Source organism: Bactrocera tryoni, chromosome 1, assembly GCF_016617805.1.
Source record: "Bactrocera tryoni isolate S06 chromosome 1, CSIRO_BtryS06_freeze2, whole genome shotgun sequence".
Classification (NCBI taxonomy): Eukaryota; Metazoa; Arthropoda; class Insecta; order Diptera; family Tephritidae; genus Bactrocera; species Bactrocera tryoni.
The window spans coordinates 12671723-12695763 of record NC_052499.1 but is presented as its reverse complement, the minus strand read 5'-3'; the positions used below and the strand labels follow the sequence as shown (position 1 = coordinate 12695763).

The 24041-nt window shown below is 36.4% G+C and overlaps 1 protein-coding gene across 1 annotated transcript; it reads right to left on the bottom strand.

The window, feature by feature from the left end:
* Positions 1-6232: 6232 nt before the first annotated feature.
* Positions 6233-11237, bottom strand: LOC120782757 (putative elongator complex protein 1). Its single transcript, XM_040115211.1, has 6 exons — positions 10593-11237; positions 8907-10532; positions 7983-8812; positions 7428-7838; positions 6887-7242; positions 6233-6817 (listed from the first exon to the last, which is right to left on the bottom strand). The coding sequence occupies exons 1-6, from the start codon at positions 11157-11159 to the stop codon at positions 6753-6755; spliced, it is 3855 nt and encodes a 1284-aa protein (XP_039971145.1). The 5' UTR covers positions 11160-11237; the 3' UTR covers positions 6233-6752.
* Positions 11238-24041: the final 12804 nt, after the last annotated feature.

The following is a 24041-nucleotide window of genomic DNA, read 5'->3' as shown; positions in this document are numbered from 1 at the left end:
CTCCGATGTTCACACTCAAATGATTTGCTGAGGCCAAAACGTCGCTGATATCCAAGGTAGACGCAGTCAAAGCGGTCGGCGCGTACACCACTTGACGCTCATTTCGCTCACACGTCAACTCAGCGCCAATTGCTGAGCGGTTTGTTTATGGCTCCAAAATTTGATTTCTGTGTGTTATTGTTGTTGTTAGTTTGCCGTGTTTGATATTGATGGGCGAGAGCGTGTCGAACAACTTTGCAACGGGCTGCAGTGCTCCATCTTGGAGCAATTTGTTTGTTTACGTGCTTTTTTGTTTGATCGCCCAGCAAATACGCTGAAAAGTGTTTGCTGGCTGTAATGCCCAATACAGTGGAGCAATTTGCAATTGCAAGTTATCCAAAGTTAATTCGTCTAAAAATTGTGTGATATTAGAGGGTTGACTGCAGGAAAAGGGAAAGTGCTTCCGGTGTGTATAGAATTTATCAAAAAGTAATATTATGATCGCCATCTGGGGTTGAAACTTTCAAAACTTTCAAAACCCCGTACGATGATAGTTTTTGATTATTTTGAATTTTTCTTTGGCAGGACTAGGCTTTTCTTTCTGTGTCGATTCATAATTAGTATAACGATAAAGGCCATATTTTAGTGATCTTAGTCTCGTTGACCATTTTTAAACTGGAAGAAACTTTGGCAATACTCGGATCAGTGTACTAATTGAATTGATTGAAGCGTCAAAAGACCAAACGCTGAGCTGTCGGATGGTGCCTATCTAAAGCAACGGCAGCAAAACAGATAAATTAAGAGAAAGATGGCCGGTCAGGCAGACCCAAAACCAAGTGGACATGTTGTTATAGACATTTAGCAATTTTGACTGTTCTAGAAGAGTATTTATTGTTAACTCTGACAATTGTTCGAGACAAGTCGAAGCCAAGCTTCCTGTGGAAGAAAAAATTAAAAATATAGCCCAAAATTCAACACTCGACTTGCACTGCTGTGTGCTAAGTGGGACTCCATTTAGCGGTCTCTCGAAAAAAAAAACAAACAACAGTTATATACATACATATGTATGTTGATATGTCTTTTAAAATCTCACTCCTCACTGAAATTTTCCTTCAACAGGTGACAATTGACACCACTACTATGGCACATCAGAAAGGGCTCTTGAGTGTCATACTGTGAAAAACCAAATCCGGTGAAAAAAGGAAATTCCATGTGAGCGGACGCTGTGTGAGCAAACAAACGCCCAGATTAAAGGTGGAATGAGATGTGCATTCGCGAAAAGTACTGAAACCAGTTTAAATGCAAATGTGTATAAATAAGTTCAATATACATACATAAGTACCTACATGTCTGCGAGCTGAGTCGATTTAGTCATATCCGTCTGTCTGCCTGTCCGCCTGTATATACGTGAACTAGTTTCTCAGATTTTGAGATATCCACCTGAAATTTTGTACACTGCCTTTCTTTTCAAAAAGCTGTTCATTTGTCGGAAACGCCGATGTCGGACCATTATATAACCTGTTGTCCTACCAACTGAATAATCGTAATCAAGTACTTGGATCGAAAGCTTTTTCATTTGACGAGATATCTTTACGAAACTTGAAATGGGGTATTGTCTAAAGATATGGCGCAATCTCCGAAGAAATTGTTCAGATCGGATTACTATAGCATATAGCTGCCATACAAATTTAATGATCGGAATTAAGTACTTGTATGGAAAACTTTCTCATTTCATTTTCTCACATCGAGATGCCGATACAAACTGAACGTCCAAAATGTTGCCCTTCTAGATTTTTTAGGCAGGAACCGCGAGGTTTATAAATACTATTTTTATGATCCGCACTGTATCTAAGATAATTTCATGCATAGTTGGGCTGAGCAATCATACAGAGCCCAGCTAAATGAATGAACAGGTTGTTGTTTCAAGATAATACTGATTATGAATACGTTACATTACTCGAAACGATATTTTACTTATGAAAATTTTACTTCTATTATACAGTTTGGTGAGAGGTCAGTTCTTCTTCTTCTTCTTAATTGGCGTAGACACTGCTAACGCTATTATAGCCGAGTTAACAACAGCGCGCCAGTCGTTTCTTCTTTTCGCTACGTGGCTACGTGGCAAGCGAAGCCAGGTCCTTCTCCACCTGGTCCTTCCAACGGAGTGGAGGTCTTCCTCTTCCTCTGCTTCCCCCGGCGGGTACTGCGTCGAATACTTTCAGAGCTGGAGTGTTTTCATCCATCCGGACAACATGACCTAGCCAGCGTAGCCGCTGTCTTTTAATTCGCTGAACTATGTCAATGTCGTCATATATCTCGTACAGATCATCATTCCATCGAATTCGATATTCGCCGTGGCCAATGCGCAAAGGACCATAAATCTTTCGCAGAATTTTTCTCTCGAAAACTCGTAACGTCGACTCATCGGTTGCTGTCATCGCCCAAGCCTCTGCACCATATAGCAGGACGGGAATTATGAGCGACTTATAGAGTTTAGCTTTTGTTCGTCGAGAGAGGACTTTACTTTTCAATTGCCTACTCAGTCCGAAGTAGCACCTGTTGGCAAGAGCAATCCTGCGTTGGATTTCCAGGCTGGCATTATTGGTGGTGTTAATGATGGTTCCTAAATAGACGAAATTATCTACAACTTCAAAGTTATGACTGTCAACAGTGACGTGAGAGCCAAGTCGCGAGTGCGACGACTGTTTGTTTGATGACAGGAGTTTTGCCCTCGTTCACTACCAGACCCATTTTCTGTGCTTCCTTGTCCAGCCTGGAGAAAGCAGAACTAACGGCGCGGGTGTTGAGGCCGATGATATCAATATCGTCGGCATACGCCAAAGGTCAGTTATGTACCTTAAATCTCAGTAAGGTTGAATCTAATATTAAAGACTTTATATAAGATAAAAAAAATGATGAAACCTTTCTTTGTTAGCCACAAAAAAGCCTTTATAAATTAAGAAGGTTTCATATTCTGCATTGAGCATCGGTTATATTTGCTAGAGCATTTACCTTTAAAGAGAAAGTTTTCTTCCCTTTTTTGGGAGACATCAAGAGGCATCCTGTCGTAGTCCGGAGTGCAGTTTTCTGACAAGTTTGGAGCTTCTTCGTCTGCGTTTCACTGCATTCAAGCGACGATATTGGTTCGTTCCCACGACAGTCGGCTCTACGTAAGCGGAACGGACCCGGATTTTTATCCGGCCAAGGACTGTCAACTCGGCAGAATTCCGCCGCTACAACGAAATTGGTGCGGCGTAATTAGGCCGATAGCCTTGTATGTTGCCAACAACGTTTCTTTGTGCTTTCTCCATGTACTGCCGGCTAGCGACTTGGGGTTTCTTTTGCGGCTATGTACTTTGGCCATAATCGCGGACGTATGAGGAGTGAAGGAGCACTGACTCTCGAAAGTCACACCTAAAATTTTAGGTTTATTGACAGTCAGAATCTTAACGCCATCGACTGCAATATTAAGGTCAAGACCGTACTCATTCGTCCAGTTTGTAAATATGGTCGCTGTGGATTTAGTGGTAGAGAGTGTTAAGTTCCGCGCAGCGAGGAAAGATAGCAGTTTACTTTTGAGCACATGCCATCGAACCCATGTACAAAACTATGGTTGTAGCTTGTGGACTCGAATCACCAAGTAATATTTTGAGGAACGTTGATTCAAATATTCAATATGAAATTCATCATTACACATTTTGGAGATAATGTAAAGACGCATGCAACAAATAAACTCAGAGATCCCCACTAACGGCATATCAATGATGAGGTGAACATTTTACAATAGAATTGTAAGCATCTCCTTAGATAACTTCTCCTGCCATTTTTTGCGGTAAATTGGCAACATCATATGTAAGTTAAAATAATTGAATTTAAATAGTAAAATTAGTATTTTACTAAATTTCTCTTTTAATATAGGCAAAAATCGACAGTAACTAAACCACGAAACAATGTAAACGAATTTAGAGGGCGTTTTTTTCTTCCATTGCTTAATCACGCTTTGACGCCCCTTCATTCGAATCAAACCATTTAATTGTTCCATGATTAAAAGTTATTATTATTTATATAGCGATGCACAGATATTTGTTTGTACATATGAAAATATCATGTATGTTGTGTATGTAAGTGCAAACTGATAATGATGGCACGTACATATGTATGTATGTAAGTGAATTTCTATTGAAAAGCCAGTGTGTTACCGTGAAAGAGATTTTGTGTTTTCAATGCTTCACAATTAATAGAAATATAATTGCATTTACAGTGATTTCACCCGCCTCCCTTTTTTCCAGCGGCCACAGGCGGGGTGCTTGGGTGCTTAGCAGTGTGCATTAAACGCGAATTAGCGAGTGGAAATAAATATTTATATATTTTAAAACTTTGTCGGTAAACGCTTGGTATAGAGTTTGTAAATCTAAAAATTACTTCTCGAGACGAAATGGTAGGAAGTGGAGGTTCTGAAGGCCTAACACCTATAAAATTGGTTGGTTACATTTTTTTTTTTTAGTAGATATACATAAGTACATAAGTATAAGTTTTTCCTAAAAATAGAGAGAGTTGTATGGGAGAAAATGAAATCTATGTATTCTGCTTTCGAAACAGTTTTTATCTTGATTATGTCTTGAGAGTATGGTGAAGGCAGGAAGTTTAGAGAATAAACTTTCGAGATTTCAGCTACAAATTTTAGACTTTTTCCTATATTAAAATATGTTTAGGTGATATATTTTGAACACAACGGTGAAATCATATACCGACCTTTATATAAACTTTCTTAAACTTAAAAAAAATGTAAATAGTAGTCAAAATTTACGTTGATACCGTTGTAATACCCAGCAACTTTACTTTGTAAACGAGATCATTTGCACTAACTGAACTCAGACATCCGCTGGGGTTCTACAAACCCAGTTGTCGTACTCGTGACTAGGCTGCCACGTCAGTGTTGACAGTCATAACTTCGAAGTCATAGATAATTTCGTGTATTTTGGACCAGCATTAACACCAACAACAACGTCAGCTCGAAATTCAACGCAGAATAACTCTTGCCAACAGGTGCCAGTTCGGAATGAGTAGGCAATTGAAAAGTAAAGTCTCTCTCTCTCTCTCGACGAACAAAGACCAAATTCTGCAAGTCACTCATCACTCAGAAAGGTTCTGCGGAAGATTTATGGTCCTTTTCGCATTGACAACTGCGAATATCGCATTCGATGGAACGATGAACTGTACGAGTTATACGACGACATTGACATAGTTCAGTGAATTAAGAGACAGCGGCTATGCTGGCTACGTCATGTCATCCGAATGGATTAAATGCTCCGAAAGTATTCGCCGGGGGAAGCAGAGGAAGAGGAAAACCTCCACTCCGTTGGAAAGACCAGGTGGAGAAGAACCTGACTGCACTTGGTATCTCGAATTGGCGTCAAAGTTGTAAACTCGTCTAAAAGCGCGTGAGCGGTGTGTACGCCAATAAAGAAGAAAATGGACAAAAATTTACATCACTTAGGATTTGACAACCTATAAAGTCTCTTCGAGGAATTGGGCGGGGTAAGGCTGCAACTCTAAAATTATCAAGTCCATTTTGGATAAAAAAAAACTAAAAATCCCGGAAAGCCCGGTATGTATTGTAGATATAGTGAGGAAAACATGTAGAAAATGCAACCCTTTTAGTCCCATCTGTACTTGCGAAAAGTGCCAGAGCCGATATATCGGAAAGGGTTAATAGAGTTACCAAATGCCTTGTCATGTCAATGGTCTACATACATTCTATGTAATGAACAAATCTTTGGATAATAGACCAAAGAACTCATTTCGTCTTTTTATATCCTCAAGGGTAGAATTTGTAGTATCCTCTTTTAGATGGTATTAATTTTAATAAATTTTCAACCAATTACTTCGCTTATTTGTTGTTTAAAGGGACGTCTTTACAACAAACTGTTTAAAATTATATTTTAACTATGAAAGATGGAAGGATGAACTAAGAACCTGTTGGAGACAAATAAGTTGTTTACTTTTATCGGATTCACGCTGAACAAGATTACACCCGTAAAAATTAGCCAAGCAAAGAAATTTACTTTCCACCTAACACTACTTCTCCTCTGTTTCAGACCCAACGATGACCCTTTTTCCTGGAGCTCTCCTCAGATAACAACATATACATATTACCACTAATAAAAAATGGAATAATTGCTGTCACAACAACACTGGGTATTCTTTTTTTTTATTCAAAAACGATATAAATGTCCATTGAATTGGTGAAAGTGCTTTTGAGGTGGGTTTGATAAAGTGTTACCACTTTTTAAAAGTAATGTGTTATCTACCACTTACTGAAAACACTTTTCACGGTTGAATAATTAAACTCGCATGGCGCACTCTATCAATGTGAGTTAAGTTTACACAAAAGTGTAAAAGTGTTTCGTTGAAAAATAAATTTGTTTGCATAAATTTTTGCATTTAGCTAAAGAAAATTTCACTTTCGGTTTTTATTAACAATATATGTACAAAATATAAGGCAAATACTACAAACATATGCATGAGTATACATACCTTTTCAATAATTGAATGCTTTTGATTGATGTTGTTACATACAAATTTTGCTTGTAAATACATATTTGATTAATTGCTAAAGATTTTACGCTTTTTCACACTAGGCAGGCGATTACACGCTGCCCGGCCAGACATAGTGTGCATGCAGCTTAAATGTGTTTTACTATATTATAATTATTATTATTATTGAGATTATAATTTATGCAGTAGTAAGGTATATGTATGTATGTATATGTCTAAGCAAGTATTTTACACATCCAATCGATAATGTCTATTTGCGGCTTAAAACGTTTTTGCGGAGCTGTGAGTAGACAGAAATTTGTTATTTATTTTGAAATAAAACACAACTTTGCATCTCTGGCGCACTTACCCAACAATGCGTAGCGTTGTTCATTTTGCAACTGTGTGTAATCGGTGGTTGGTGATGGCTTGTACTGCATAGTATGTACACTGGCCATTTCTTCAGTCCATATCGTATCGAAGGAGTCTTGCAGCAGTGTGAGCATTTGTGCATATTGCTTTTGTAACGACGATGCCGGCTCGTCCATTTGTAATTCCATTAAGGCTTTGCATGTGTCACGCACCTGTTCCTGCTGATTGACCAACTTCATGACTTCATTGTGCAGCGCATCAATGAGTGCGATGTCTTCGAATGGATTGCCGGGCTTCAAGCTAAGCAATTTACGTTCGTGCTTACGGCGATTTTTGGCCGAACGGAATGTTTTGCTGAAGGAAAAAAATAAGAAAAATTAATATAAATTAAAAGATAATGTGCTTGTACTGATTATAAAAATATGATCTATGAAACGAAAACTTAATCATGTTGCGCATTGCAGCTTTGAACAATAATTAATTTCATGAAAATGAAATTAAAAACGAGAAAAGTGTTTGTAATTCAGTTGAAAACTCACCCGGTGCCTTGAGAGCTTCCAGTGTAGCGCGATGAGCGCATACTAGTAGTGTCGGAGAGTAAGTCGGCTTCGTCAATAGCAGCCACTTCATGGCCATTAAAGAGGCCATCGCGCCTTTGTTGCGCAAGCACGCGAACCTCACACAAACGTTCCTTGTGTGCAATGAACACGGTTTCATCATCCGACAACTGCTGTTGTAGTTGCTTGACGTATGCGAGTAACTCTGGCTTGACATATTCCTCTAATAATGAAATTTCTCCGCTATTCAAATTCACTTCAACAATCGCTTGGAAGTAGAGATGACCCTTCAGGAGGTATTTGATTGCTTCTTTAAAGTTTGTGCCATAAGTCTTTTGTAGCTCATGCGCAACCTGATATTGCCCGTGTTCAAGTAGGGCTGGCAACATAGAACTAGGTGTACGAATATTTTATATATTATAAAAAATATAAAATATTTATTAAAAAAATATATAAAATATTTATAAAAATATATAATTATCAATAATGAATAATACTATTATAATAGAAAATAATTGTTTATAATTAACTACTTACAGCGCCACTGTGCCTAAATCATTTGCATTCTTTTGCGCCAACATCAGCACACGTCGCCATTCCAATATGTGCTTGGAACAGAGCAACGCCTGCGCAAGATTGCCGCCGCGCTCGTACATAACACTCGCACTAGCGAGATCGTTCTCTGCGCGCAAGTGATCCGCATAGGCCAAGCAGATGCGCATATGACAGTTACGTAGACTTTCCTTTTCTGGCTCAGTCAAATCATCTCCATTTTCCAAGTTATAGTATTTAAAAGCTTCTTTGTAGAGACGATGGCGGTCCAAAAATTCCAAGGCTTCGTCGAATTTCTCAAATCCGCATTTAGCGATATTCTCCAATGCCTTTTCGTAACGCTTCAGATGCAGATCGATTTTGTAATGACGATAATTCATTTCCAACTGCTTCAGTTCGTTAAGGAAAGGTAGAAATTCTTTGGGGTCTTTTTGCGACTTTTGCGCCACATAAAGCACCAAACCGAAATCGTATGTGCCCAATGCAACATTGTATAATTCGTTTACATCAACTAAGTAGAGCAGATGTTTGAGCGCCTCTTCGGCCGAGCCCAGCATGGAATTATCGACATATTTGGCGGCGTGTAAATTTTGTTGCTTCTTAGCTTCCCAAACCAGCAGCAGTGCTTCCTCAATCTTACCTATTTTCACAAAGCCCGTAATAATGGGCAAGCGAAAACGTTCCTGGTCGTTTTCTGACATATATTTGTACAATAACGTGCAGATATAATTCACCTTGGATGTTATTTTGAAGTCTTCTGGGTATGTTTGTTGTGCTGCGGTATAATTGCTGGCGTACATTGTTTTGGAGAAGTCCTTGGGGGTTGAAGCGAAAATAAACATATATTTAATACATGAGTTTACAAACTGGATTAGTTTACAAATACAAAGAAATAACAAATAAACATACCTCATTCTGCAGATCCGTTAGGAAAAGATTTAGCCATTGCGGATTTGTTATCTGCTTCAAGAAAACGTCCACATTTTTCACAAAGTTAATCATATTGTGATCACAAATAATATTCAAATTTATGCGTTGCTTGCGCAGCATGTTGAACGCTTCACGATAGCGCTGTTTATCGAGCATTTGACCGATGATCTCCAGGGCGAGCACACGTGGGCAAATGACTTCCAAATTGCCACGTGGCATTTGTAGCACGACGCGCGCATCATTCGCTATAGTGGTCACCAGTCTGCCACCACGCTCCATATTACGTTTATAGGCATGTTGGCGTGTAGCGAGCAATATGAAATTCAACTCGGTTAACTTTGTATAGGCCAAGTAATTGCCGGCCAAGCAGAAGGAAGTCACATCGCCGGCTATCAATTCGTTGTCAATATACAAACGCTGATTATGCAACAATGAAATGAGACAATCTGCTTGCGCCGACTGTGTTTGATACCATTCCATGGCCAATGCACCATGGTCCAATTGTTGGTAAACCTTGTCAAGCTTTAGTGTAGACTCATTGTGTATCGATATTTGGTGCACTTTACCATTTAGTGTTTGCACAAAGAATTGTTCCAAAGTATCAAAGCCCATGCAACTACAAACAGCTCCGCTGTTCAACTTTAAGGTGCTAATCGTCTTGTACGATTTCGTCTCAATCGATAACTGAAGCAGAAACACTTTGCTCTTTTCAGCAATATTTGCCGTAGCTACGAGATGTTTTTCGTCTAGCACAAAGAAATTACCAAGCTCAATCGGTGGTGACCAGTGTCTCTCAAGTTTCGGTTCTGATCTTTGCAAAAAGCAGATCCTTTCTAAGGAAATTGTATAAGTGCCGTTGATCACATGAAACACTTGAATTTGCTCTTTGGCGTCGTAAACGTACAATTGCAATTCTTCATCGTGGGTTTCCGTTATGGCAACAGCATTGATATAAGCGTCTGCGTAAAATTCTTTGCTACACATCGGCGGTGGTGGAATCGCTTTCGAGAAGTCGGTAAACAGTAGTTTTGGACCGTCTATTACAATTACAAGACCGCTTCGTTCAAAGCGATCGAAATCGAAATGCCAACGATAAATAAGATAACGACCATTTTCTAGCCAAATGTGCAAAGTCTTTTCCTCGCCTATACGCTGGTCCCAACAGTGGTGTGAAATGCGGTCCGTTTGCTCAAAAGTAAGTACCTGCTTCAGATACCAATGATAATTGCCAATGGTATAGAGATATATATAATTTTTTCCGGTGGTCGCATCTAATGTTTCAACAGATAAAATATCTGAATCGTTACTCCAGCGTAAAGACTGTATGGGTTCTTCATCAATTTCGAATGGTAGTGTAATTTCACGATGCCGCAAACCATTTTTCTCGAAAAGCGAGATAGTACTTTTATTGGGCAGTATCTGTGGCATTGCGATCCAATTACCTGATGGTCGCCAAGCTACCGGATATTGCAAACCTTGTAAACGTTCCGAAATGTATGCTAATTCTCCCTCCTTTTTGAAAATTTTAAACATACGTCCAACTTCATTATTGACAAAGGATACTACAAAATAACTACTGTCAGCGCGCCAAGTAATTTCAACATTCTTCAAGTAGAAAAACATCAAATTAATATTTAACTATCTGAAATTTTAATGATTACAAACCTTCGATAGCTCCTCTACATTTTCCGGTGGTTTAAAATCGCTTTTTTGCTTAGCTGCAGCTTTACCTTCGCTTCCATGAAACTGCGTTTCTTTTTTACCCCAACCAACGTTAACAAACTGACTTTCAGGATCACAATTTTCTTTAAACTTATGTTCATTTATGACGTCATAAGTGCACGTCATAACAACAAGTGTATTTGCCTTTGTTATAAAAACGCCAACTTCTTGATCTGGGCTCCATGACATCTTCTCCAAGCCAACATCACAAAATGTACATTCGTTAATAGCACCAGAGCTGGGCGATACAGCCAGCACTTCACCCGCTTCTGTGGCCAGACATATTTCATCATTTAGCGCTAAGTACTCCGCCCCTACAATTCCAGGAACTGCGGCGATCTCCTTTATATCACCTGTGACTGTTTTTATCTCATAAAGCTTATCGTCGGAAAGTACATGGACGACTTCATCAGTTTCCTTCCGGCTTATATTTGGATTCAATAAAATATGTTTAACATTGTGCACCTTGGCACTCAATTGTTTGCACGATTTCAACTTCAGATTACGCATTTTTAACACAAATTATTAAATTAATTATAAATTATTTGGAAAAACAATAACTTAATATATTGGCATAAATGTAGTAAGACGAATAATGGCCGCCAAAAACATTGCACAGATATTTACCATGACCGAAACGTGCACAGCTGTCAACATCAGGTGTTTGACAGCTTTACACACTGCAGCATCTACTGGGAAGTAGTTGCTTACATAATTGCCAAGATTAATCTTTGTTCATATATCAATTAAAGTTATTTTGTTTAATTATTTTAATACATTTAAGTTCATTTAATAATAAAAATTTATAGTTTTTTGTGAACCTTAGTAATCTCTACATTTTTAACTTTTTCATTAATATCGGCATATTTATATAATTTATTCTGACAATTTATTGCAGATTTTCCCAGTTCTAAAAATTACAAAGACCTTTTTTATTATTTAGTTGATTTCGTTGTAAGATTTGACTTTTAATTTTTTTTTAAATTTTATTTACAATTCAAAATTTTCAAATATTTTTATTAGTCCCGTTTGTGGAAGTTATATTCAGCTCATACATAAACCTTCTCCACCATCCACTTTATATTCTTTCATTTTACCAAATTGGATCCAATGATCCAATGGATAGGTGGTGGGTTATATTGTATGGTTGGTAATACTGGAGGCGTGTAAGTATTTTCCCCAAAAACGGCACTAAAATATTTGTTTCTGTGAATTTATGAACGCAATAACGCCACGAAAATAAAATAAAATTGTGATTTAATGTGTTGTGTTGCCTAAACTATAAATTGTAAATATCGACAATTTCATAGCGAAGTGTGAAATCTCTAAATATATTTGTTAAATTCCAAGTAGAAGGTGGCACCAAGAATTTCTGTGGGCCGTCTTTTGCCTAGTATTTGTCAATTTCTTTTACCTTATTTTTCCACTTGTAATTATCCGTGGTTGTAAGGTGTGCAGCAATGAAGACGTGAAGAGTAGAGCGAATAAACGAGAAAAACGAGACGGTAACGCGAATGCAAAAGTAAAAAAAGTAAAAAATAAATTATGTGAAAAATTCCACAACGACAGCAAAAAATTTAATGATAAGTGCAAAAGATACGCAAAAGTTTTACAGCGAAAGCAATTCAGTGTAAGTGTAAAAAGTGTGTTGGAAAAGTGTTTTCTAATTGTTAAAATATATAAGCACTAGTGCGAACAAAATATAAATTGCCAATAAGAATATTTTAAAGGTCTACTGTCAACCAAGAAAAAATTTACAGGGAAATTATTAATTGTTGCCAAAATCATAACACCAAATAAGCAATAAGGTAAGTTCAGTAGTATTAAGATATTAACAAAGAATATAATATGCGACAGAAACAACTCAAATATTACCAAATATTCCTGAAGAATTCTATATTTTAGCGCGTTGAAAAGTTCGAGAAAAACCCTACATATGGTGAAAGTACTCGAACTAACATCTGCCTAATGCTCGGGCTGTGTAAAAATCACTTCTAGTGACATTAATAAAAAAACCTCCATATGGTTAAAGATGTAACTAGTTCTCTTGGAAGCAGGATATTAAAATCAAATTAATTATAATAACAGCGTATCCTATATATAAGTTCACAAATTGACCCAATAGTTATGTGCAAGGTGTATAGTAATCGATGAACTTCGTCGGGACTCATTCATTAGAGTCAGTGACATACGATTATTAAAGCCAAGATACATACTTATGTACATTTAAAATTGCATAGTTTCGAAATGTGGCTTCGCCACAAAACAACAACAGTCATAACAGCTCAATACAGGATGCTATAACGACGAAAGCTTCGTAGTGGATTGTAAGAATATTCAGTAGATTTTTTTGTTTTTAACCATTACATCTTCGTCTGCTTACGCACTGACGACGGAAATATCGTTCATGTGCTCTTGGGTGGCAGGCAGTGTATCCAGGATGTAGTATATAGTGAATACGTACGAAATATGGTACTGAAGGGAAAGTGCGTATAGCTCTGTGCGCAATTGCTTTTCCTTTTTTTCATAACATTTGTACATAAGTATGTTTGTATGTTTTCCTGGGTGCGCCGCGCCTATGGCATTTTGGTTTCTGACATTGTCCATAAAAATTTGTTATACTTTTCGTGTTTCGGTAACTTTATATACATTTATTATATTTTGTTTTTGTTTCAAAAAGTGCTTTAAATTATTTTATTTTTGTATTTTTGCATTTTAATGCTATAGATACCATATAACCAATATTTACAAACATTTCACCGAAACAATATAAAAAGTTTTATTAGCTAATAATAAATATACATTGATATTTAATAATATAGGGATTTATTGTATTTATGTATACATATATAAATATTAAGCTCTCGTTATTGTGTAAAATAAACTTCTTTATTATTTATGTGTTTATATAGCATATTATATGTATGTATGTATATGCAAATTTGTATTTATTATTATTATGATTCAATGGTTTAATTCAGAAAAACTGGATGGTATTTTCTAAGGTCATCTAGATTTTATTTTATTGCCTATGAAGACAAATAATAATTGACTTAAAGTAAAAGACGAATATAAAATCAAATGTAACCAAAAATAAATGAGGTTGTGCCAATATGGTCAAGTGACTTTTTATAAGACAAAAAAAAATTTGGAAATAAATGTTTCACAAATAGTAAAAAAGTTGTCTAACCAGTTCGCTTAACAGCTTCTTCGTGTTAATGAGCTCAAATGCTACTGATCACTTAAGATGTTGTGATTATTGTTCGCCGAGTGCTGGCGTTGTCAAAATCTTTTAGTGTCCCATTCACTAACTTATACTAAATACCCACTGTTTTTCTACTTTAAAACAACAATAACATATTTAAGCATATAGTGTGGACTTTAACGAAATAGTATTCATGTTGAACAAAAATAAAAATTTTTTAACAAAAAGCAAAAGTGAATACAAAGAAGTTGTACCATAAACATACATATGTACATACACATATGTAATGTAAGTGAACACACATACATACATATATTCATTCATTTATTTGTACGTAGATTATGACTGAATAGTGAATACCAAATTTTGGTTGGCTGTAATGATTATGATGGTGATTGATTGTTCTTTGACTACCCTAATTTGATGCTATGAATTTTTAAATTTTTTTTGTAAATCGACTATACAAATTCATATCCATTGAACAGCAGTTAACCGCTCATCAACACACACATTGGAGTTTTATATACTAGTATTTAAGTATTTCCTTAGTAAATAGTACTTTCAGCTTTGTTTTTACTATTCACAACAGAAAATATACACACCTAGCAGACCGGCAACTATCAACTGCAACAAAAATCACATACAATGTAGTAGTAACGCTCGTATTTGACCACATGAACCCAGTAGTAATTGTGCGTAATATGTATGTTCAAAAAAATAAATATAGATAAACTATATGGACTAATTTATGAATATTCTTACACATTTGTGAAAAGTATGTGTGAACTCATTGTTCAGCCGGTTCATATAAAATAAATTTGTATTACAAATGTTGTTTTGGTTTGTAGTTTTCATATCAAATACGTTTCGTAAAAATATTTTCGTTTTAATATTTCCTTTATTTAACAGTTATTACCGACAACCAAATGTTGGAAATTTGTTTTTGATATTCGCTACGTTTCACAATCGTAATGAAATATGTGTGCAATTTTTATAAAATAACTGCAGAGATGGTGGCATACAAAAATAATAATAACAAGCTTGTGTGTGTATATTTTGTATGTATGGAAAAGTGTAAACACCGCAACAAAACCAGCTCGGCTTATACACCTGCCCATGAATGGTGTTAAACACAAAAACACATAGCTCAGAACGATACAAACAAAGAGGCATGAAAAAGCAAATAAAACATGCACAATTTTAAATCACTGCATCTTTATGTTTCAGTTAGTATTTGTAAACAGTGGATTATAAAAAAATTATTTTAACAACTTTAAAAATACAGTCTTTTTGACTCATTGCATAAATTCAAATTTTCAGATGTGTGTTGTTGGTATCAGCTAGATTATATAAGAGAAGTAAATTAGGTTGCACCCCGACCTAGGGTCTATTGTGCCCTCTCCTAAGTCACAACGTCTCACCTAGCCCTTGCAAGTTGATAAATTCCAATATTGCTAGGTGCTATTGAGTCGATCTGATATTTTGAAACATGGATCCAAAGGCCTTTATCCTACGCCTACAGACCGCTGTGCAGTCATTTAGCTGTTCTAGTGTTTCAGACAGAACCGGCAATTCGACATGTAAAAAACTATCGAAATATATATTTTGTCTAAAAAGTTTATTTACACCCCGCATAGGGTGTATTAATATTATACCATGCAGTTCAACACCCAGAAGGATAAGAAGACGGAGGCCGGAGCAGCGTGATAAGCTGAGGCGATTTAGACATGTCCGCTTAGCCATCCGTCTGTATACAAGCGATTTTCTCATTATGCCAAATAACTTCCCGAAATTTGGATCAGAATATTGAAATTTCGAACATATTGTTCAATTCGGACTACCTGTCGTACAAACTGAACGATCAAAATCAAGCTAATGTATGAAAACGTGTTTCGGATGGTTTTTTGTTTTAATTTTATACTCATGATCTGGGCATTTCTGTTCAAATATAATACTGCAGCTTTCATGTCAACTCATAGTTACGCTTCGTTTGTTTCTTTCATACATGCATACATATGTATGCATGACTTTATTAAAATTACCTTGCAAACGATGCATTTAATATACAGGTCGTAAATATTCAAATACGCATGTATAAGTGCAAGTATGATGTTTGTGAGCATATCTTGGGCACTTCATAAAGACAGCCTAGAAAAATGTCGCTGCTGCCATTTTGCCACTCGCTAAATATCTGTCACACACATTAACATGTATATATTGTATGTACATATATGTATGTGCGAAGTGACAACTTGATTAAATTTGGATTGTGCACATTAAAGTCGTAAGTATTTTTAATATAGAGCTCCTGCCACTTGCTCCATCCAACCAAACAGCTGTCGAATAACTTACCACCTTGGTCGTGTGCTTGCAGGGTAATTTCTTTTATGACACCCACTTATCTTGATCTGAACGCTCGTATTCTTGGTGTTTATGTTGTTTGTTTGATAATTCAAAGGTTCATAATTTTTCCTATGCGCTTCCTAGACCTAAGGTGTTAAGCGTTTCACCACTTTTTGTGCGTTGGTTTTGTTGCTCATTTTTGGTTATTTCTATTTTAATTTCTCTGCTTTCTTTTTTAATTTTATTCTCATGTTCTACGAATTTGTATGTATTTTATCTTTTCTTCTTCTTTTACGTCACTTTAATTATATATATATTTTTCATTTGAGAAGTGTGTACCATCTGATCAAATTTGAGCCGGAAAAAACTAAATATTCAGGTATTTTGAGGAATATACTTATTATCGCCTTCAAAATAGACTCCTGAGCCAATGTAACGCTTAAACCAATTTTTCAAACACCTGTTTTGAGGTTTCTTTTCGGTTTCGGCTAATTTTTGAAGCGCCATTTCCTAGATTGTTGAACAGTTTCGGTGTCATATTCATAACCCCACTTGTCGTCAAGAGTAATGAAACGCTTGATGAATAAAGAGTCCTCTGCGACGTTGTTGAGCATCTGCTATGCGATCCCTACTCGACGTCGTTTTTACCAAAGATTCAGGGTTTTTGCTACGCTTCTTGCTAAAAACCTTAACTAAAGAGTGTTGAATCAATTCATAGGAGATGTTAGAATCCTCTGCTATCTCTCTAATGCCATCAACTCGATTTTCAAGCGCCGTTTCTTTTATTTTCTCAATGTTATCATCGTATATTGTAACAGAGGTTGATGGACAACTCACATGAGACAATTTTTAGATTGCTGCCACCCAATATTGGAGTTCGTGTTAAAGTAGTGTGCCCAAAATACTTCTGTAACATTTTCAACCGTTCCGTTGACGTGTTTCCGAGTTAGTGATGATGGTGTTTAAAAATATCTAATCCATTTCTTATATAGACACTCGTATCTTTGCAATTCACACTAAAAGTAGCTTCCTTTTCACCCACATCGCAGTCAAAAATAGTAGAAATATAATTTTACACATTTTAAGCAACTAAACATTAAATAGCACCTCTTAAATAAAGCCAGAGAGCAACGTGCAACATTTTGTTGGCAGCAAGCGACGAAAAAATTAAGAAAAATAATTACAACACAAAGCAAAACAATCGACACAACCAACAGCAGTCGGGCCATCAATGCAACTCAATCGGCACCTTTGACGCACACACCTACTTTTGTGCATACATATGCACATATGTAGGTAGTATGTGTGCATTAAAGCATGCGACGAACTGAGCCTTATGTTCGTCCTAGTCACTATCACTAGCTTCTGGCCCTCACCCTCTTTCAACCAACTACATACATGATCTATATATGTATATGTTTGCATGTATGTATGTCTATTTATATATGTACATATGTATTGATATTTTATATGCATATATGTATATATACATATGTGCATGTGTGAGTGTGTTTACTATAACGTCTGCCAAATTGTCTGGTAGTCTACTTTTCCACAGTCCAACCACTCGTCCGTTCGTCCAAGCGTGCATCATTAACAACAACCGGCATCCAACAGCCGGCTTTCAGCGTCCGTTGACCGACAACTTACAACCGGTGCGCCCCGCAACAATGTTGCCGTTGGTTGCTACTGCTGCTGGTGTCTTTTCTGAAGAGCTTTTAGGGCGTGCAAATTTGTCGCACAACTTCCCTCTCTGCGAAGCTAACGCATAGTGGGCCAAATGTTAGTAAAAGCGGAAACTGATAATTATATTTTTGTAAAGAAAACAAAAATAAAATGAAAAATAATATTTAAGATAAAGGATATTTGTCAATAAAAGAAATATGGATACTTCGGTAATATTATTTTTGTGACAATTTATTGATCATATTAAAAATATTTGCAGAGTCATTAAAGTAAAAAAATTGTAAAACAATTAATATTAAGTTTTAAATTTTATTTGAAATTATTGTCACAAAACAAAAACATTTTATTATCGGATTTCCATTTATATTGTCATCTACTTCCCACAATGAGAAATAATGAAATAATTTAATTTTTTTGTTTGAATAAAATTATTATATTATTTTATATATTTTGGTCCAGTGTGCGGCGGCTCGTTTACCTTTTTGCAGGTCACATTGGAAATTGAACTCTTTCTCTCACATTTATTCAGAAAGGTACAATCATATACATATGTACATATGTACATATATATTTACAAATAAGTCTACAATGCATGTATGTATGTATATGCGTGTGTTTATTTTCGACTTACCTTTTTATTACCCGCCGCATTTACATACTTCGCCTGCATATTGACAACAACGCCACATCGCCGAAGTATGTATCGGGTGATTTTTTAAGAGCTTGATAACTTTTTAAAAAAAAAAACGCATAAAATTTGCAAAATCTCATCGGTTCTTTATTTGAAACGTTAGATTGGTTCATGACATTTACTTTTTGAAGATAATTTCATTTAAATGTTGACCGCGGCTGCGTCTTAGGTGGTCCATTCGGAAAGTCCAATTTTGGGCAACTTTTTCGAGCATTTCGGCCGGAATAGCCCGAAGTTCTTCGGGATTGTTGTCTTCCAAAGCTGGAATAGTTGCTGGCTTATTTCTGTAGACTTTAGACTTGACGTAGCCCCACAAAAAATAGTCTAAAGGCGTTAAATCGCATGATCTTGGTGGCCAACTGCCCATGCATCCCGAAAAATGCACTGTTTGGTGTGGTTTGTACGCTGGTGGAATCATTGGACCGTATTTTTCAAAGATGCTGTTGGACGCAACGTTACGGTGAATGGCGATCGCTATCGTTCGATGCTAACAAACTTTTGTTGCCAAAAATGGAAGAACTGAACTTGGTTGACATGTGGTTTCAACAAGATGGCGCTACATGCCACACAGCTCGCGATTCTATGGCCATTTTGAGATAAAAACTTCGGAGAACAATTCATCTCAAGAAATGGACCCGTAAGTTGGCCACCAAGATCATGCGATTTAACGCCTTTAGACTATTTTTTGTGGGGCTACGTCAAGTCTAAAGTCTACAGAAATAAGCCAGCAACTATTCCAGCTTTGGAAGACAACATTTCCGAAGAAATTCGGGCTATTCCGGCCGAAATGTTCGAAAAAGTTGCCCAAAATTGGACTTTCCGAATGGACCACCTAAGACGCAGCCGCGGTCAACATTTAAATGAAATTATCTTCAAAAAGTAAATGTCATGAACCAATCTAACGTTTCAAATAAAGAACCGATGAGATTTTGCAAATTTTATGCGTTTTTTTTTTAAAAAAAGTTATCAAGCTCTTAAAAAATCACCCGATACTATGCTTTACCTGTCACCCAACCAATGCGGCCAATATTTCTGTTTACACCGGTTGTTGTGTCTGTCCACTTTCCCTTCTTTCGTACTTTAAGTTCACGAGTTGTGCTGTACATTTTTTATGTTATTTTCTGAAAATGTTTTTTAACCTTTTCGTTTTATACTTGGCATTTTTTGCATTCTTCTTTTTTCTTCCTCCTCTTGTTCATTATTGAAAATTCTATTTTTAGCCTCACGAATGAGGCAGCCGTCACATTTAAATATTTGCGCTTGCCCATTCCTTCATACCGATTGCTGGCTGCCTGCCTGGCTGCCATCGCCTTCAACGGAGATGTGTGTGATTACATGTTGTTATTGGTAGCTCCTTAATGACCTGCAATAGCCAAGAGAGGGCGTTTGACTATATTTAATGATGATGAGAATTTCTTTTTAAATAACGATTTTCAATTATTCTGTAATATTTGTTTCTATTAAATAAGTATTTACTAAGCGAGTATGTATCCATGACCTTAAATATTTCTACAGTGGCGGGCGTAAAAATCCGATGTGGCACATCGTCGATTTGAGTAAATTGTTGCCTTTATGCCTTGAAGTTTGGAAGAGCCTTAAGACATGTGTGTGTTTATGGTAGACATATTTTTCTAACACCTGTTGTCCCCTAGGTCAAAACTCCTTGTATGCTATAAGCGTAAACTTGTACTGAAGGGTTAATTTTTATTATTATTTTATATACATTTGTTATAAGCTGCCAGATAAATAAGATTTCTGAAAAATATGTTTTGTATCTTTTCTTCTTCTTCTTTACTGGCGTAGACACGCTTACACAGTTATAGCCGAGTTAACAAAAGCGCGCCAGTCGTTTCTTCTTTTCCCAAGGTGGCGCCAATTGGAGATTACAATCGAAGGCAGGTCCCTCTCCTCCTGGTCTTTCCAACGAAGTGGAGGTCTTCCTCTTCCTCTGTTTCCCCCGGCGGGTATTGTGTCGAATACTTGCAGAGCTGGAGTGTTTTCGTCCATTCGGACCTACTCGTTTTAGTCCTTGTCCTGTTGATCTCACATCTTGGACGGCGGTGATGTCAGCCTTATTTTTACGAGCACTTCAACCAGCTGGGCAGCGGCACCTTCTCAATTAAAGGACCGGACATTCCAGGCGCATGCCCTTAAATCGTTATCCTTAATGCGTTTGCCATGGCCGTCATCAAAAGGGGGGTTTCTATTCCGATGTTGTTTATTGCTTTTCATTGGGGGCGTTTTTAAAGTGGCGGCTCCCAAACCCAGCGCACAACCCTGGCTAGGTATGGATCGCCTTCTCACTTTAACTTGCCTTCAAACGGATGTTCGTTGCCTACCCAGAAAATACATAGTCTAAGACCGGAAGTAGTGAGCTGCTTGACCCATATGTAAAAGAATGGTTTCTGGCTACTCCCAATGAATGGCAATCAGTAAACTTTCCTTTTGTTTTTTTTCTTAGTATTAAATTATAGATACTAACTAACAAGTAGGGAAGAGGTAAGTTCGGGTATAAACGAACATTTCATGCTCTTGCAGTTTGTAAGGATTAAAGCCAGCGAAGTACCTTTAGGTAGTTATATGGGATTTAAGGCGAATTTTCACCAGATTAAACTTATTAGAGAGCGTGGATACGCCGGTTATTGGCGTTTAATCGGCGTGGCAGTGTTCTGTTTACGCCTATTTACGAACATATGTATACGTTTTGTTGCCAAAGAACGCGCATACCAGGTTTCATCAAAATATCTCAATTTTTATATTATATATTCTTCATACGTTCTTTTAAAATATCTTAAAATTTAGAATTCGATCATTTAAAAATAATGCGATGAATTTTTATATTATATAATTCCAACTCTTCCAACCTCTGCTTATAAAGTGTACTATAACTCACTAAAAGCTTTGAATTTTACATTATCACCTTACCTTCAAATTTACCATTTTCTAGACATTAAAAAAAAAAATAAAAGTACTGCTGATATTATATTATATAATATTTAAAAATTTAAATTTTTTTAAAGCTGTCATATATGCACAACCAAATATATTACATTCCACGCAAATTTTTGACCCTTTCTCCATAGTATACGCCAATAGACTCTCCCAACGTTGCGCTATTTTCGTTTACGTGCTCCATTTTGAATTCCTCCACGAATTCCTTTGCCTCTTCCTATTTAGTTTATTTTGTTGTTGCTTGGTTTTAACTTGTCTTACGGCTTTCCGATTGTACTCACATCCAAACATTCGTAAATATGTATGTTAGTGATCAGCGCTAGTGGCACTTTGCATTTTTTCTTTTCGTATTCCATTAATAGTGGTGTTTGTGTTTTTGTGCTACATAGTATAGGAATAGCTCCTGCTTGGGGAGCGTGACTGTTTGCTCCCGTTCTCATTTAACGATTCCTTTTCCATTTTTCATCTCACCCATAATGGATACGATTTTTGTATGCTCTTTGTTGTTTACCTCCTTTGTTGTTGTTGTCGTTGTTGGCATTTTTAAGTGCTGTTGGCGGTTTCCTTATAGTTTCGCAGCGATGGCTTTTGCCGCTGATGCTGTTGTTATTGCTGTTGCTTTTGGGAGCCGTGAGTATTTTTAGTGACGTCAGTGGTTCAGTATTTAAGACTTTTTTCTGTTCCTGATCTGCTTGTTTTATCTGGCTATTTCCATTCTCTGGCTGGTTGCCTTGTTGCTATAGCTTGCTTTTATCGTGTTGTTATTTTTGGCAACTGCTGTCAGAGTTGTCACATAATTCTGCTTCAGCATGCATTTATTTTTAAATTCATGCAGTAATATGATTCATTTGTTTATGTTTTTGTATTTTTTTAAATATTTTTTATATTTTTTTTAAATATTTTTTTTTTTATTTTTGCGAATTTCATATTTTCGTTTGCATAACTTTGCCGTCGATTTTGAAGCATTAACCTGACAATGTGTAACCAAAGGAAGCAATGGACATTATCTTGATTTTTACCGGTTTTTTTTTAATTTTCACTCAGTTTAGGTCTCATTATCAGTCATGATGCGCTTGATGAATGTAGGATGGTTAGTTGTATTGTCAAGCATCTCTCTCTACTCTACTCGAGGTCGTGTTTGTAATAGGTTCTGGTATTTCGGTGCGCACAACATTAATCCGCATCATACAAACATTAACCAACATTTGTTGATTCGATCCATAGTTGATGTTGAGATCCTTGCTGTCTCTCTGAAGCCAACCCGGCGATTTTCAGGCTTGTTTAATCTATATCTTTTCAATGTTACTGTTATTAACAGAGGTAGATGTATAATTTTCATGAAGCGGTTTTCGATGACTTCAGGAGCTTCACTGAATTTTTTGCGCTACTCAAATATTTGCATTCCTGATAAGTTATTCTTTCCAAAATACTTCTGCAACATTTTCAGTCATTCCTTAGCCGTGATACCATTCGAAGCACAAATATTACAAACAACTCGTTGTTCAAATTTTCCATTGTAAAATCGTGAGACAAACTTTCCGTGTCATTAGCAAACAGCTGTCAAACACTCTCTAATTGACATGTAAAGACCAAACCACGGACGCATAAAAAAGTTGAATTAAGCTAGGAAAAAAATATTTATCAATTCGGTTTGCGCGCGCAATTTATGTGGATCAATCCGAGTTAAACTCGATCAGATGGGAGTACGAATAAAAATCAACTCTCCACAATTAAATTTCCTATTTGTAAGAAAAAGTATATTGTTGTCTATATAAATATTTAATAGAAAGTAGTAGTACTATATTGTTGAAAATTTATTGCTCTACAAATTTGGTCTACATAATTTTTCGATTAAGTTAAGCATTTGCAAGCTATCCATCGTCGAAAATCAATGAAAAAACAAAAAGTAATAAAAAAATCAAAAAGAAATAATAATTAAAACCAATTTTTCAGGGTACCAAGCGAAAAAAAAGCATTCGTATTTTTTTACCCGCCCCAATGTACACACATACCTATGTATGTGCTCATAGTCGATGTGCAACTACTAATTAACATCACGCCATATTTGATCATTCACTTTAACTTTTGCACGTTGTTGTCGCACAAATTTTCTTAGAAAAAAGATCATATTAAAAATGTAAAAAAAGGAAACTTTATTTGCGGCATAGCTGAAGCCGCTATCATAATGAAAAAATCACGAACAACGCATCAAATTGCCGTCACGGCAGACTGTCGTCAGTTCCAACCGACCAAGCGGCACAACAGACCCGCCCAAACTACTTTGATATTAATTTCACCGGCAATTACATACATACATCCATACATACATACACATATGCTTGCATTTATTACACATATTTAGATACTCGCACTAAATGCCTTTATAATCTAAAAATGCAGTTTTGAGGTCTGTCTATGCGAAAGCTCATTGCTTTTAATAAAAGTGGGGAAAACCAAACACAAATAGTGCAGTGCAAACAACGCTAGTTTTTAACACTATCCGTTTCATATGTAC

What these genes read in the sequence shown, in the direction of transcription:
- LOC120782757 (XM_040115211.1), bottom strand. Translation starts at nt 11,159, where the DNA reads ATGCGTAATCTGAAGTTGAAATCGTGCAAACAATTGAGTGCCAAGGTG. An exon ending in GGAAGCTCTCAAGGCACCGG is followed by an intron (nt 7,243 to 7,427) that starts GTGAGTTTTCAA and finishes TTTTTCCTTCAG; the next exon opens with CAAAACATTCCGTTCGGCCA. An exon ending in ACAACGCTACGCATTGTTGG is followed by an intron (nt 6,818 to 6,886) that starts GTAAGTGCGCCA and finishes GTCTACTCACAG; the next exon opens with CTCCGCAAAAACGTTTTAAG.